General features: G+C 44.2%; 1 protein-coding gene across 21 annotated transcripts in view; it reads left to right on the top strand.

The window, feature by feature from the left end:
* The window catches only part of LRP8 (LDL receptor related protein 8), a 73,838-nt gene that overhangs the window by 53,564 nt on the left and 6,929 nt on the right, over positions 1–13,345 (top strand). For 14 of the 21 annotated variants that reach the window (XM_039886494.1, XM_039886498.1, XM_039886514.1 and 11 more), the window contains 9 exons: positions 1,208–1,435; positions 2,390–2,508; positions 2,767–2,906; positions 4,349–4,490; positions 5,564–5,716; positions 6,577–6,798; positions 8,398–8,466; positions 11,927–12,099; positions 13,136–13,312. In XM_039886494.1, coding sequence (XP_039742428.1) covers positions 1,208–1,435; positions 2,390–2,508; positions 2,767–2,906; positions 4,349–4,490; positions 5,564–5,716; positions 6,577–6,798; positions 8,398–8,466; positions 11,927–12,099; positions 13,136–13,312 — 1,423 coding nt within the window. The remainder of the gene's footprint in view (positions 1–1,207; positions 1,436–2,389; positions 2,509–2,766; positions 2,907–4,348; positions 4,491–5,563; positions 5,717–6,576; positions 6,799–8,397; positions 8,467–11,926; positions 12,100–13,135; positions 13,313–13,345) is intronic. The other 7 variants (XM_039886550.1, XM_039886535.1, XM_039886556.1 and 4 more) reach the window with 5 other exon arrangements.

Raw genomic sequence — 13,345 nt, 5'->3', positions numbered from 1 at the left:
GAGAGAGAGAACAACTAGAGCAGTACCTGCCCAATAGTTATAAGTAAAAGAGGTAGGATTTGATGACAGACTGGATATGGGGCTGAGGAAGAAGAGTCTAAATGACTCCAGGTTCATTCTGGGAGTTTTAGGTTCTGGCTTAGGAGGTTTTGTGAATGGTAGTTCTAGTGTCTTAGGTGGGAGTCGAGGAGGATTGGGTGGGGGTTGGGCAGTCTGGACAGCTGGCTGAGATTGAAGGGAATAGGGATGAGCAGTTTTGGATGTATTGAGCTCAAGGTGTCCCTGAGACATCTGAGGGGGGCCAATTGGCTTTATAATCTAGGGTTTCAGAGAGTTGTGTTAATAGGAGAGTCATACTTATGGATGGCAGTGGGCACTATGGAACTAACTGCCCAGAGAGAGGTTATGGGGAGAAGAAAAAACTTGAGAAAAACAGTATTTGGGAGACAGAAGGTCTCATTAATGTTGCCTCAGTGTCTACTGTATTTTCAGCCCCTGCCCTCCATTCTCACCAGCACAAGCCTTCTGCAGACCCTCTTTATCTCTTACCTGGATGCAGTAACAGCCTCCTAATCAGCCTTCATTCCCTTCCTTTCCAATCCATCTCATAGTCCACAGGTGCCACAGTGATCTAATATGCTCATCTAACCATGTTCTCTGACCTGTTCAGTTACCCTCTCCAGGAAGTCCTAACTCCCTAGTATGGCACGCAGAGCCCGTCAGGAAGTGGACCCTGCCTACACTTACTTCCAGTCTTATATCCCACCTACCCAGCTCTACCCCCACTGAATATCTCACCTTAGTCAATACTCTAGAACACATACCTCTAGGCATTTGCACATGCTGTTCCCTCTGCTGTCTTTTGTGTTCCTAGTGTCTTTTGTGTTCCAACTACAAAGCCTCTCCAACCCTCCAGGATGATGTAGTCTCCATACTTTCCGTAATCACATTGTACTGTAATGATCTAACTAAATTTCTGTCCCCCATTAAGCTGGACTCCTCCAGGCCAGAGGCTATGGCTGATTCAAACCTGTATACTGATTCCACCTGTATGGTGGTCCAGGGAATGTGTTGAATAGAAATTAGCCAAGTTCCTCGAAAATGCACTGCCATGGCCCACAGGAAGAGAGGGGAAGGGTGCATAGGCAACTCCAGAGGGGTGCGCGGGTAGAACACCTGCCCTATGGTCAGCTCTGGTTGCTCCTAGCGCCTACATGGACAAGGCCAGTGACCCAGCAGAGCAGGAGGTGCTCATTGACAAGCAGCTACACTCTCCAGAGGGCCTGGCGGTGGACTGGGTCCACAAGCACATCTACTGGACGGACTCGGGCAACAAGACCATCTCAGTGGCCACAGTTGATGGTGGCCGGCGATGCACTCTTTTCAGCCAGGACCTCAGTGAACCCCGGGCCATCGCTGTCGACCCCCTGCGAGGGTGAGTGTCCCCACCTAGAACTCCCACCGTATGCACTCAGTCCTCATGTGTCTGTCATAAGAGCTCTCTTGAGGGCTTTGGAAGGCCCTGGGTCACTCAGACACAGCCCAAGGGAAGAAAGTTCGTGCCCTTCAGCCTATTAACCCCCAACCAAGGATTCTTTGGGCATTGGTCATCAGAGTTCTCTTGAGACTCTGCTGCTTGTTCTTCATATCATAGAATCAGAGCATCTCAAAGTAAAGCAGGGCTCTAGATATTGCCTAGAAGCTCCTGGGGCAGGAAGTCTGTCCTCAGGCTGCTGCATGCTGCAGGTGCGCATCTGATGGCTGCTCACACACTTTCAGACAGGAGCTCATTACTTCACCTGGGGCCTATTTCATTTTGGGACAGCTCTGCATATTAGAAAGTTTTTTTTCATTTCGTTTGATTTTTTTTTTTCTCCTATTCCCAAATCTGCCCCTCTTCCTCCATAGTCCTGATGTAAGTACATGAGATGAAACCACTCAGCCCAGCGCCTGGCACATATAAGAACTCAATAGATGTTCAAGAAAAAAGAGAGAGAAGCCCTGGACAGTTCTAGCTGTGTAATCTTGAGTAGGTCATCTGTTTTCTCCTCTAAAGACCGGAAAAGTAAGAGAGCATTGACAAGGGCCCTTCCTGCTCTGGCATGCTAGTGTTCTAGTTGGAGTTACCAGAAGTGAGGATGGGCTCCCAGGCTGTCCAGCTGAGGCTGGGTGGACACTTGGGGAATACAGGCTTCCCAGGTCTCAGATGATATGAAAGCTAAAGCACCTACTAACTTTAATATTTGATAGTTCCAATGGATTTCAGAGGTCTTTGCAGTCCCCACTAAACATAATCTTCAATATTCATTGGGTCATTGAGCCCTTGTGATACAGACCACCCCAGTTATATCTTTGATAAAAAGCCCACTGAGATCTTTCTCTCTTTTAGGTTCATGTATTGGTCTGACTGGGGGTATCAGGCCAAGATTGAGAAGTCCGGGCTCAATGGTATGGACCGACAAATACTCGTGTCAGACAATATTGAGTGGCCCAACGGAATCACCCTGGGTGAGCCCTGCCTTCCTAGACTGGGGGCTATTCTAGCACCTGATCCTGACCACTGTCCCGAGCCCCATGGGTCTTATTTCTGCATCCCCTTATAGTGCCAGTGCATGTGTTTCTTGATGGTTGCCCCAGGCTGGCCTCAGTCTGAGGCCTGGCCTGGAGATGTGGGCAGGGATGGGGCACAGAGAAGCAGAGATCAAGGCTACTGAGCCTGGGAGCTGGCTCATGACCTGATCCTCCATCCCCTTTTTCCTCCCCAAGATTTGCTGAACCAGCGCTTATACTGGGTAGACTCCAAGCTGCACCAGCTGTCCAGCATTGACTTCAGCGGAGGCAACAGAAAGATGCTGATTTCCTCCCCTGACTTCCTTAGCCACCCTTTTGGGATAGCTGTGTTTGAGGTAAGCCCCGCAAGGGAAGGCATGGCCCTATTAGGAAGCCAAAGCCTAGAAAAGGCTTATTCAAATAGGACGACTCCCTGAGAGTTGTCCAAATGCAAACAAAGGGACAGGGAAGCCAACTGACTTGTTTGTGCACACTCTGAGAGCTGCCTCCATGCAAAGGCTTTACAGCCCATTGTCTACCTGGCAGCTTTTTCTGTACTCCTTTCCCAAGACCACTCTCTCAGAGCACTGCTCATAGGTAAGTTGCTAGACCATGTATGTTTTCTCTCTGAACCCTCAGCACCCAACACCGTGCCCACATATACAGAAGGTACCCAATAAAGGGAGGAAGGGAAGAAGGAATTTACATTTCCTTAGAATCATGTCTTATTGGAAATGGCCTGAGAGATGCCATTCAACTCAGCACACTTTTATTGATCTTTGCTGGACCCTGGGTTCATAGAAGTGAGTCAGACAGCATCTCAGTCCTCAAGAAGCTCCTAGGAGGATGAAGAGAAGAGACCCTCCTGTGTTCTGACCCTAATAACCTTTCTCCTCGGGGAACGAGGAAGCCAAAACTAACCAAGGTCTCACACACCTACCTCTTCCCCAAAACTAACTCTGCCACCAAGGGGAGGGAAAGCAAGGGGACAGAGGTCTATGGTGGGCATTGGCAATATTTGCTTGGAGCGACATCACTCAGCACTGCTCTGAATCTATGGGCAAAGCCCCACCTCCAAATCCAGCCCCTGCTTCAAAAGACAGGTGTGTTCAGACTCATATGTGCTTATGTATATTTTTTGCATGTACATGTTATGTATGTGCATGTGTGTACATAAATGCATCCATTTAAAAGTGTGTATTCCTGTATGTGCTGGTGCTTCTGAGTTTAAATATGTATACCAGTACTTAGACAAATCCTTGTTTAGGTCCAAGTGTGCCTTTCTGTGTGTAGATGAGCATGTGGGTATGTGTCCAGACCTGTGCATGAGGCTGCATGGTTGCACCTGTTACTGTGGATCTGTCTATAGATGCACATTCAGGCTTGGATGGACTAGCCATTGGATGCATGTATGTTCTACCCAGAGGCTATAGAAGGCCCATCAGGGAATAGTTAGTAGCTCACACATGCCCTCTAATCTTGGTCCTGGGCCCTAGTAATAGTAACAGCTAATTGAGACTCAGCCTTGGGTCTCTGCTGGGCTCCAGGGAGCAGGCTTAGCTCAGCCTTCAAGCCAAAGCACAGATTCACCAAATAACCCTCTGAGACAGAAGGGAACCGGAGCGCACGTCACAGATGAAAGGCTGAGAGTCCCACTGAATCTGTGGACAGGAGAGCTCAGGGGAGATGGCAGGGTAGTTCTGGTAGTTCTTATGACTATGATTTGGGGCTGAGCCCTAAGATTGAGGTTATGATTTTAGACTCTAGGCCTCCCATCTGCTACATCTGTATCCCACAGGACAAGATATTCTGGACAGACTTGGAGAATGAGGCCATTTTCAGTGCAAATCGGCTCAATGGCCTGGAAATCTCTGTCCTAGCTGAGAACCTCAACAACCCACATGACATTGTCATCTTCCATGAGCTGAAGCAGCCAAGAGGTGAGCCCTCCCTGGTCCCAGGTCCCCTGCCCATGTCCTTTGCCTCCACTAGGCAGACTGTATTCATGTTCATGTAACAATGTCTCAGCACCCCCAGGAATAATGGCAGCAATCCCTCTAGTTGGTAGGGTGCTTTGCTGTCACATATTTTATCCTGTTTTTGCCTCAAGCTCTTGGTGAAATAAGGTTGGGTATAAATACATAAATGCCCTATTTTTGCTAATCCTACAAAGTGTAAGTATTACTGTTCCCATTTAACAATTGAGGAAAGTGTAGCTCAGAGAGGTAAAATATTGTTAGCAGGTGGCAAAACCAAAACCTAAACTCAGGTCTGTCTGATTCCAGAGCTCCTTCTGCCATTAGGAGTACATTGCTTCTCATTTATTATTTGCACCCACTTGGCAGTAGTATAAGCTAATATATCCTAGGGCCAGAAAGTAATTCAGTTTGTTAGTTGGGACCAGAAGCCACGAATCCTACTACTTGGTTGTCCCTTCCTCTACCACTAGGATGTACTAAATCTAACTGTAACTGAGGTTTTGGTTTCCAGGGTAAAGGTGAGAAAGCGTAGAGGGGTAAGGAGATAAGGTTGGTGCCTGATTCTAAACCTAGAAATTTAAATAAGAAAAGAGACATAGCATGTGGCATAGGAGGAGAAACATGGACTTTAGAGTCCAACAGTCCTCAATTTAAATTGTCTCCAAAATTACTAGAGGTACAGCTCTGACAAGTTTTTTCTTTGAGCCTAGGTATCATTTATCTGTCAATTTGGAGTATAGTACCCACCTCTCAGAGCCATTGTCAGGATTAGGTGAAAGTATGAGGATAAAACTCCAGGTACAGTCCTGGAAGGTGGCCAGTAACAGTAGTAGAGAGCTTTTTGAGCAAATCCAGTAGGAAGGGCCTCATCCTTGGGAGAAAGGAAGACCTGGCATGTCCCATCTGTGCCTTTACCCGCACCCACCCCTCTCTCTCTCTCTGTCTCATGCTGCTCTCTCTCTCTGTCTCTGTCTCTGTCTCTCTCTCTCTCGGTCTCTCAGTCTCTCAATCTCTCTCTCTCTCTCTGCCATTAGCTGTAGATGCCTGCGAGCTGAGTGCCCAGCCCAATGGAGGCTGTGAGTACCTGTGCCTTCCTGCTCCTCAGATCTCCAGCCACTCTCCCAAGTACACGTGTGCCTGTCCTGACACAATGTGGCTGGGCCCAGATATGAAGAGGTGTTATCGAGGTAAGCAGACCTACCAGGAAGGGTGGCCCCTGGCCATGTCAGACCTCATCCTGCTGAAATCCTCCCTTGGATACTGGGACACTGTACACCCCTGGTTTTCCTCCACCTGCTCTAGCTTCATGTTGCCTCTGCAGGTTCCTTTTCTTTATTTTTCTTGGATGCTGTTGTCTTCCAGGGTCCTAACAAAGGTTTCTCTTCTCACTCCCAAGAAAAATGCACATATACGGACAACATTTTAAATTCAGTTTCAGGGGCTTTCTGGTGCCCCTGAGGACCTCGAATTAAGACCCCTTGATCCCCATGGCTTTAATTACTGTTTATATATAGGTGACTATGAGCTTGCCTATTTCTCACCTAGAACTTAACTTTGTGATATGATCTGGACTAATAGTTAATACTTCAACCATATAAATTTATATTCGTTCCCCAGTCTTGATGCATGGCTAAGGCCTTTTGTTTGAGCATAAGTCTGCCGCATCACTTATGATTTCCAGATCCACTTATAAAAGTGGAGGGAGAATTGAAACCTAATGGTATAACAATATGTGTGTAAAATCCTTCTAGATTCCCCTCCTCCCAGACTTTAATGGTGGTCTTGCCCACATCTAATTCTACAGCACTGTTTTAATGACTCATCTTTATCAAATCAATGTGCAGTAGAAACACAGACACAGTGCTTGGGATTCAGCTACAGAAAAGATCACGGCCCATTCAGGAGGATTAGGAAAGGCTTCACAGAAATGGCATTTGAGCTGAGCCATGAGGATGTGTTCATAAGTATAACCCATAGAGGCAATAATTTAGGCACTAAAGCAACAGAATTATCTGTCCATGTGACATCGATGGTATTTCCCCTCCAGCACCTCAATCTACCTCAACTACGACGTTAGCCTCTACCACGACGAGGACAGTAGCCGATACAAGAGCCCCTGGGGCCACCATCCACAGCCCCAGCTACCAGAACCACAGCACAGAGACACCAAGCCTGGCAGCTGCGGTCCCAAGCTCAGTTAATGTCCCCAGGGCTTCCAGCATCAGCCCGTCTACCCCAAGCCCTGCAACCAGCAACCACTCCCAGCATTGTAAGGACATGAGTTCTGCCTTCTTTCATGATATGGGAAGCCAGGATGGGAGAATATGTGGGAAGAAAAGATCATACCAGAGCTGAATATTAGATATCTCTGAGGAGGAAGTAGAGGGAGGCAGAGTGCCCACCTGCTATTAGGAGTCTTATATGCCCCTAACTTATGGAGGGTCTCAAGGGAATCTACTTCCTGTCTCTGAATCTCAGTTTCCTCACCTACAAAATGTAATAATAACCCCTTCCCTATATGCCATGAGAGGCAAAAGTAGCGGTATAAGTTAGAAGTGCTCACACACAGCCTCTGCTGACTCTGGGTGTGTGTCTGTGTGTCACATGTTACTGACATGTATATGAGAGAGTGTCCTTCAGATCTGGAAAGTTTAAAAGATATGGTCCCAGTTCTCAGCACCCTCGGTAGGTTCCTTAAAAAGTGATATCCGTAACTAGTCTGCTTGTGCCTTCTTCCAAACCCTGGGGTAAAAGTAATTAAGTTTACCACTTATTAAATCATCAGGAGCAGTAATTGTCACTGCTAGAAATGTTCTATCTCATTAAGCAGCAAATACCTTTCTAATTGAGTTACCTGCCAAGGGGAGTTCATTTCAGAGGATAAACCTTCCCATACATTCATGGCCCAGAAACTAAGCAGCTCAGCAGCACCTTTCTAATTGGGCCTGTCCTGCAAGCAGAAGCTGATTTTCTAAGTTGAGCACTTACCCTTAAGTTTGGAGAGGCAGGTGGAACATGTATGAATTCCAGTTCCCTTCATACAGGGCAGAGCCTGTATGAGTCTCTCTACTAATTTCATCTTGCTCTAGGCTTTAATATTGTTGTCCACTGTCTGCTCGGGCCCCGGAGAGAGAAGACAGTGTCAGTGTCACCGTAAGCTTTATAAACGGTGTGGCTGTTTTCTCCCCTTAATAATTAGATTTCCTTAGAGTAACTTGGAGAAACAGACACACTAGGAAGATGGCATTTGGGCCACTTCCAGGGGCAATCATCCCCTCTCTTGCAGCAAATGTAGATGATAGCTCCTTTTCATGCTTCAAGGGCTATAATGAGGATCCAAGGGAAAAATACCTTCTAAACTACGAAGTGCTATACAAATGTTACAATGAAGATGGTTAGAAGAGTGAAAATGATGGCACAACATACTTTTTAAAAACTACATTCCAAGTACTTTTCAGTTTAGAATATGATTTTATATACTTTATTTTATTTAGGTCTCACAAACTCTACCCCACTCCCTACCCTCTTTGAACTAGACAAGGCAGTGTCAGGCACTAAGTAAGCATTTTACATGAATCATCTCATTTAATCTTCACAATGTGCCTAGGAGATAGGCAATATGATTATCCCCATTTTAAAGATAAAGAAATATAATGCTTATAATATATAATAACTTGCTCAAGGTCATACAAGTAGTGAATAGTAGAGCTGGACTTGAACCCAAGGAGTCTGACCCAGGAGTCTATGCTCTTGATTCCACTACACAATACAAATCACATTTTAATTTACTTTACTAAAACTGGACAGACAGACCACAACAGACCATGAGAAACAAAGACATCATTCTGCAAATGTTTGTATTTTACAGATGGGAATGAAGGTGGCAAGATGGGCTCAACAGTCACTGCTGCTGTCATTGGGATCATTGTTCCCATCGGTGAGTGTGGCCCCAGGTCATTGGGAAGAAAAGAGGGATCCTGCCCAGGGTCTGGGGAAAAGCACTAGAAGGGCAGAGCACCTAGCTCACTGGCTTTTTTTCCTGCCCTAGCAGCCTTCCTGCCTATCTCTCAGTCCTGATTTGATTTGGTTTCTTAGCTTGGTGCATGAGGCCCTTTAGGACCTGGCCCCAGGCAAGCATCCAGATGCATCCCCCATTTCCCCCTCATTCACACTCTGCATGTCAGCCATGTGAAACTGAACTATAGGCTCCATGGGGCCAGGGCTGGTGTCTCTTGCTCTCCACTCTCTCCAGCTCCTAGCAGTGTCTGGCACATGGTAAATAAAATTTTTGTTGAATTAATTAGAACTGCTCGCTGTGCTCACTGTTCCTTTAATCATACTTTCTTGCTTCTTTCTGATTCATTTTCAACATTTATCAAGCAGCTATGATGTACCAGACTCTGTGTAATAAGGGGAGGAAAGGTGGTTAAAAATGGATAAAGCATGTTTCCTGTCCTCCAAAAGTTTATTTCCTTATTGGAGAGACACACATAACACAGATAATTTGATTATGACATGGCAAGTCCTAAAATTAAGCCGAATGTGGTTTAGCGGAAGTACTCAGCTGAGGAGCACCTAACTTAGAATTGAGAGAGAAAGTAAGTGGGCAGGGAAGGTCTCCTAGTGGAAATGACATTTGAACTGAGTCAGCCAAGTGAAGAAGGAGCAAGGGCAACCCAGGCGGTGAAGACAGCATGAACAAAGCCAGGAATGGAAAATGGCATGGGCGTTGTAGGTGGGTTTGTAACTAGAAAGGAGTTCAGTACAGCCAGAATATAATATTTGGTTAAACCTCACAGAGAACCATGGGGCTGATTCATTCTCTCCCCTCCCCATGTTCATATGGTATCCTGTACATCCTGTCTCTCATACTAGTCTCATCTCTTGGTGGGATCTTTGAATTGTGATTGTCCATACATAGATTTATTTCCCTTATTCGTTTTGCCCACTTATCCTGGAAATCCTCAATGTGGTAGCGAGTTAATGAGTGAATATTTTAAAAATTTCTACACTGTACAAGGGACTGTGCCAAATGCCAGGGATCAAGGGAAGAAAGGTAAAAGACTTTAAGCATTTTTAGTCTTTAATCAGACTTAGTCATTAAATGATACAAGAGAGGTGTTAATACATATTATAATGTGTCGTAATGTTCTGTGGAGGAGAGGGAGTGGTACTTCTGGAGAAGATGGCATTTGAATTGGCCTTGAAAAGCTTCCACAGTAAAGATGATAGTGAGACTATTCCAGGCTATTTTGAGTGGAGTAAGTGGAAAATAAACTGAGCATGGTTTAGTGAATGAGAAATCAACCCCTTTCCTGACATCCTCTGCTCTATAGAAAGGCATGTGTGTGCTGTTTCCCTGATATAATCAAAAATTTTAAATTTCTGCAATCTGAAGGATGAAAAATTAGTATTCTTTCTTGAGTATTTCCCTGTGAGTTATAGTATATTTTCATAAGCTTATTCGCTATTTATATTTCATCCTAATAAATTGCCTATCCATGGTCTTTTCTTATTTTTCTACTGCTTCTTTGTCTTATTCTTACTTATTTATATAAATATTTATGCATAATGGATATTAAACCTTTGGAACATAAGTTAGAAATAGTTTCTCCCATACTGTCACTTGAAATTTGTTTATGGTATCTTTTGCCATGCATAAATTTAAAAATTTAAGTATCAGATTTGCTAATCTTTTGTGATATGATTTCTGGATACCTTGCTTAGGAAGGTCTGCCTCACTCTAAATTATTAAAAGATCTCCCTACGTGTTTTTCTACTAGTTTAAACTTTTTTAGTATTTAGATATTAATCCATTTTGGAATTTATTTTAGAGTATGGTGTGAGGTAGAGATTGAACTCTTTTTTTCCTACATGCCTATCTAGTTTTCCCAAGACTATTACTGAATAGTCCTTTCCTTCTGACTTTAATTATCATCTTTAATTATAAACTACAGGCCTATATATAGTTTGATCTGCTTCTAGGCTGTTTATTCTTCTCCACCAATTATCTGTCTATTCCTATATATTAGAAGTGCAGCTTTGTGATGTCTTAATGTCTGATAGGGCATTATTATTCTTGCAACATTTTCCTAGCTACTTTTATTCAATTTCTCTTCTAGATGAACTTTAGAATAATGTTGTTAATCCTATAAAAATTATGATGGGATCTTATTCTTTGGATATATAAATCGATATGGAGAGAATTTACATTTTTAAAATATTGAAGCTTCCCTTCAAGGAACATGACATGTCTACTTGAGCCTTCTTTTATATTCTTCAATAGTATTTTGTAGATCATATAGGACTTGTACTTTCTTATTAGGTTATCCCAGGCATTTCATAGTTTTCATTGGGCTATTACAAATGTGTTCTTATTCCATTTCATTTTCTAATTAGTTATTGTGGATTAATATAAAAGCCAATGATTTTTATGTGAATTCTTTTTGAACTAAAATTATTTCTAAAAGTTTTTCATCTGCTTTTCTAATCTTTCCAAATGTACAGTATCAGTTTAGTTTTTCCTTTTCCCCTATGTGTACCCTTCAACTTTTTATTTGGTCTTACTGCATAGCTAGATCTCCAAGACAATAAATAGTAGCAGTGATAACAAGCATCTGTGCCTTGTTTCTATCTTTAACGGGTATCAACTATTACAATCAATTATTATAATCTTACCAAAGTAGAAACCCCCTCTATAGCATCCTGGATAGCTGTTATCTGGCCTCCACGTGAATACTCAGAAAGACTTCTTACTATCTTATGGAGCTGTTTGGCTCATTTTTGCCTGGCTCTGTTTGAGAATTTCCTCCTTTATTTGTTAATATATTCATTTATACTAACTTGGAGTCTGTGTTTCCCTACTCTTTTTCTAGAGATCCCCTCTAATATGGGGAGAAAATAGTTTTCTTGCAGATCCCCTCTAATATGAGGAGAAAATAGTTTTCTTAGGGAAATCCATAAAAGCAGGAGCATTAGGGAAAAGACATGGTGAAGGAAGTTACTCATTCAGTCAGCACATGTTAGCGATTACCCACTCAGTGTGAGGCACTGGGCATAGAGAAAGAAAGACACGATTTGCCCTCAGAGAGCACAGTCTCATTTGGAGTACACGTATATAAAGTATGATACCATGGTCTGGGAACATATGTGAGGGAGCAACTGACTCTACCTCAAAAAGTTGAGCAAGACTTCACATTTGAGCTGGATCTTTAAGAATGAGTAGTTAGTGAAGGAAAAGATGGGAGAAGGCCTTCCAAGCAGTAGAAAAAGAATATACAGAAACAGTCTGAGCTACAAGGGCAATAAAATTAGAGAGGTGGCAACAGCTGCACTGACATCTGAGCAATGGGGCTGGAGCCTGCTGGAGGTCCAATGTAATGTGTCTCTTCCTCCAGCGGTAATTGCCCTCCTGTGTATGAGTGGCTACCTGATCTGGAGAAATTGGAAGCGGAAGAACACCAAAAGCATGAATTTTGACAACCCAGTATACAGAAAAACAACAGAAGAGGAGGATGAAGATGAGCTCCACATAGGGAGGACTGCTCAGATTGGCCATGTCTATCCTGCAGTAAGTATTCCTTGCTAGAATTCCTTCCTTCCTTTCCTCCCATATTCCTTCCCTACCTTCCTTACTGCCCTTCATTCTTTCCTTCCTCCCTCCCTCCCTCCCTCCCTTCCTCCCTCCCTCCCTTTCTCCCTTGCTTCCTTTCTTCAAACATTTATCAAGAACCTACCATGTGCCAGGCACTGTTCTAGGCCCTGGGAACACAAAAATGCTGGGGCAGGTAGTTGGGGTACAAGGGTATCAGGATCATCTTGTACCTAGAGGCTCTTCCTGGCAGGAAAGATGCCAAATATCTTTCTTTCTGCTGAGTAAGTTTTCAGAGCCTTTGGCCTGGAAGGGTAACTTTGGCCGTTCAATTCAAATGTATTCATTTTGACAAACACTGTATGCCAATTATGAGCTAAGCACCACATTCAATATCAAGTGTTCAAAAGTAATGAAGGAATGTACTTGCTCCCAAGCTGCTGGTGGGAATTAGAGATAGTGGCTTACTATTGTACGACTGTGTGCAAAGGGCCATGGTGGAAGCTCAGGAGCCCCCTCTTCTGGGAAACTTTCCCTGGCTGTCTTTATTCTCCCACAGACTCTCTCCATCACAGCGCCTGTCATACCCTAGTCAGTTCATCTTTTTACTCATTGGTCTTCCCACTAGACCATGAGCTCCTTGAGGGCAGGACTATCTGATTATTCTCTTTCCCTGGTGCCTAGCACAGCATAGCTCCCAGTAAATATTTGTTAAACAAATGCTATGGAAACATCAAGAAGGGAGCTGTTCTGTTTGGGAAATTTGGCAGGGAATGCCTCACAGAGGAGGTGACAGATGAACTGTATCCTTAAAAGATTAATAGCAGTTTTCCAGGTAGAGAAGAAGGAAAATGGCATTCCAGAAAGAAGCATGTGCAAAGGCCAAGCAGCACAATAGGACATGGCTTATTGGGGGAGCAAGGACCACAAAGTGGATGAAGTAGGTGTCATCGTAGAATAGCAGTCAGGAGGCTGAGTGTAACCTCATAGGTCATCCAGTCCATCCCCCTGTCAGGCAATCAGCAGCTTTGATCGCCCACTGTGGGCAGAGCCCTGTCTTGGGGAGACCAGAGAACTGGAAGACCCAATCCCTGCCCTCAAGGAGCTTTTTGTCTTGCCGGGGGAACCAAGGTCACAGCTGCACCAACTCCCGAAGAACCCTCTTTCCGAGCTGCCTGTCGTCAAGTGCAAGGTAGGGCAGTGCCACTCTGAGTCTGAGGGGCTG

The sequence above is a fragment of the Pteropus medius genome, unplaced genomic scaffold, assembly GCF_902729225.1.
Source record: "Pteropus medius unplaced genomic scaffold, Ma_sr-lr_union100, whole genome shotgun sequence".
In the NCBI taxonomy this organism is placed as follows: Eukaryota; Metazoa; Chordata; class Mammalia; order Chiroptera; family Pteropodidae; genus Pteropus; species Pteropus medius.
The sequence above is the reverse complement of the archived record's forward strand: the minus strand, read 5'-3'. Positions and strand labels throughout refer to the sequence as shown.